Source organism: Loa loa, assembly GCF_000183805.2.
Source record: "Loa loa unplaced genomic scaffold supercont3.1386, whole genome shotgun sequence".
In the NCBI taxonomy this organism is placed as follows: domain Eukaryota; kingdom Metazoa; phylum Nematoda; class Chromadorea; order Rhabditida; family Onchocercidae; genus Loa; species Loa loa.
Genome location: NW_018109566.1, coordinates 1 through 2,112, shown reverse-complemented (window position 1 = coordinate 2,112; position 2,112 = coordinate 1). Strand labels below are relative to the sequence as shown.

Below are 2,112 nucleotides of genomic sequence, written 5' to 3'. Positions count from 1 at the left end.
CAATCTTCTTCTCTCTCTCTCCTCCTCTCTCTCTGTCCTCCCTCCTCTCTCTCTCTCCCTTTCCTTGTTTACATATATATGCAAATATTTATGTTGCAAAAACTTTATCTAGAATAGATAATTTAATTCTGAAAGAATTTCAGGGATTGGTAGAATGTATTAAAAGATATGTTTGGCCAAAAATTTTTTTAAAAAAAAAGTTTTGGTTCAAAAATGTATATTTTTCTTCTAATACTAATTAATTTATCTATGGCATTGTTTATTTAAGCAATCAACAATATTAGCTATCAAGTTAACAAAGAATTTGTTTCAAATTTTAAATTCGAATTTTTTCAAATTTCACATTTTTTAAAAATTCATTTCATATTTTATTGCACTTCGAATAAATATGCCCAGAAGATAAACTTGGCCAAAAAAAAAATTTAAATACATACTTTCTCTACAATGAAAAATGTATTATACAATATATTCATAGTAAAATATAACTACAAAAAGTAATAAAATTTTGTATCAAATGCTTTATCCATTGAAATTGATAAGATAATTATTAAGAATTGGCAAGGTGAGATAGGTCAACTTTACGATGGTGACATTTATTCTGTAACTTATGACAATTTAATTGTTTATTTATTGTTTCTTGTTTGTTTACATCTTTATTTCCTCTTATTTACTCAGGAAAATTCAAATAAAGGTCATTTTTAAGGTTCATTTTAGGTTCATTTTTGCAAACAATTTTAACCTTTCACAAAATTTGCAATATTAAAATGAAAAGAGTGTCAGGTAAGAATCAATCTTTATAAAAAGTATGGATCAATTACCTCTGAATCATCACAGTAAATCATTATTCCGATCAATGAATGATTCATCGATATGATTCTAACATTCTGTTCTTTTGCATTACTGAAAGTTTCATTCAAATCTTAAAATATTCGGAAATTTTTGATGACTAATTTAGAAATTAAAATTTTTATTCAATCTTTGATGTTTCACATCTTTTTGTCATTTCATAAATTATAAGATTTCCAAAAAAAAAAAAGAAAAGAATAAATGAAGAATTCATGATATAATTAATGACTCTTATGTTGCTCATGTATTACTCATCTGATGATTCATGCCGAGTCCCTCTATCTGCTTTGTGACATCAATTAAAAGCTTTAAGCAATTGACTTACTTAGCTTATAGATTTATTTGAAAATCTTCAAAAACGTTCTGCTCTTAAGAAGTCGAATCTTAAAAGAAATAATTATCAATTTTTTTCTTTAATGTCACCGAACCTATAGATTGTATGTCACCAAAAATCCATTTATTCTAAAAAAAAAAAAAAGTTGTATATTTGACCTTTTATAATATTTCTAAAATATTCGCAAAAAAAAAAAAAAAAGTTAAACGATTTCATTTAAGTTATAAAAACTTCACAAAATTTTGAAAAAATATTTGACAAATTTTTTATAAATTAAATTTAAATACTTTCAGTATCCAACTACTTTCATCATTGCTGAATTCTGGTCCACGTTATTATTCAGCTGAACATTGCAATCCATCATTACCGGTGTGCAATAGTGATAATTTCAATTGGTATGATACTGTAAGATTTCAAGAATTCTCAACATTAGAATTATTCCTTGGATCACATTCATCATCTCAATTACCGTCACCATTTGAAGAAGATTATCAACAATTGACCAACGGTCAATTTTCAACCAATAACACATCAATAGTTAGTTTAACCTTACCTTTTTTTCGTTTTTTTTTTTTAACTAATTTATTGAAAATTGTGATTATTTTTACAAAAATTCCCATAAATTCATATAAAATTTGGCGAAAATATTTCATAAATATATGTTTGATACAATTTTTAGAAATAATGAAAATTTGTTATCCACCGGAAAGGACAGTTTTTGTTTTTTTTTTTTCGAAGATTTGTTTTTTTTTTTTTATTCTTTTCTATCATATAATTTACTTCAAAAGCGCAGCTGTTCCTACTGGAATACATCTGTCGTTTTCTTATTTCAAAGAAAAAAAAAAAAAAACCTTCCTTTTGGCGCTTTTGTACATTCATTCTAACTCATTAGCAGCTTTCTTCATTTCATTTTTACTTTTTCCTTTCCTTTT

General features: G+C 25.2%; 1 protein-coding gene across 1 annotated transcript; it reads left to right on the top strand.

Annotated features, from left to right (window-relative positions):
• Positions 1-1,473: 1,473 nt before the first annotated feature.
• Positions 1,474-1,717, top strand: LOAG_14936 (hypothetical protein; the record flags this gene model as incomplete). Its single annotated transcript, XM_003150428.1, has 1 exon — positions 1,474-1,717. A coding segment is annotated over one exon (244 nt), but the record flags the coding sequence as incomplete, so codon positions are not given.
• Between the last annotated feature and the right edge of the window lie 395 nt (positions 1,718-2,112).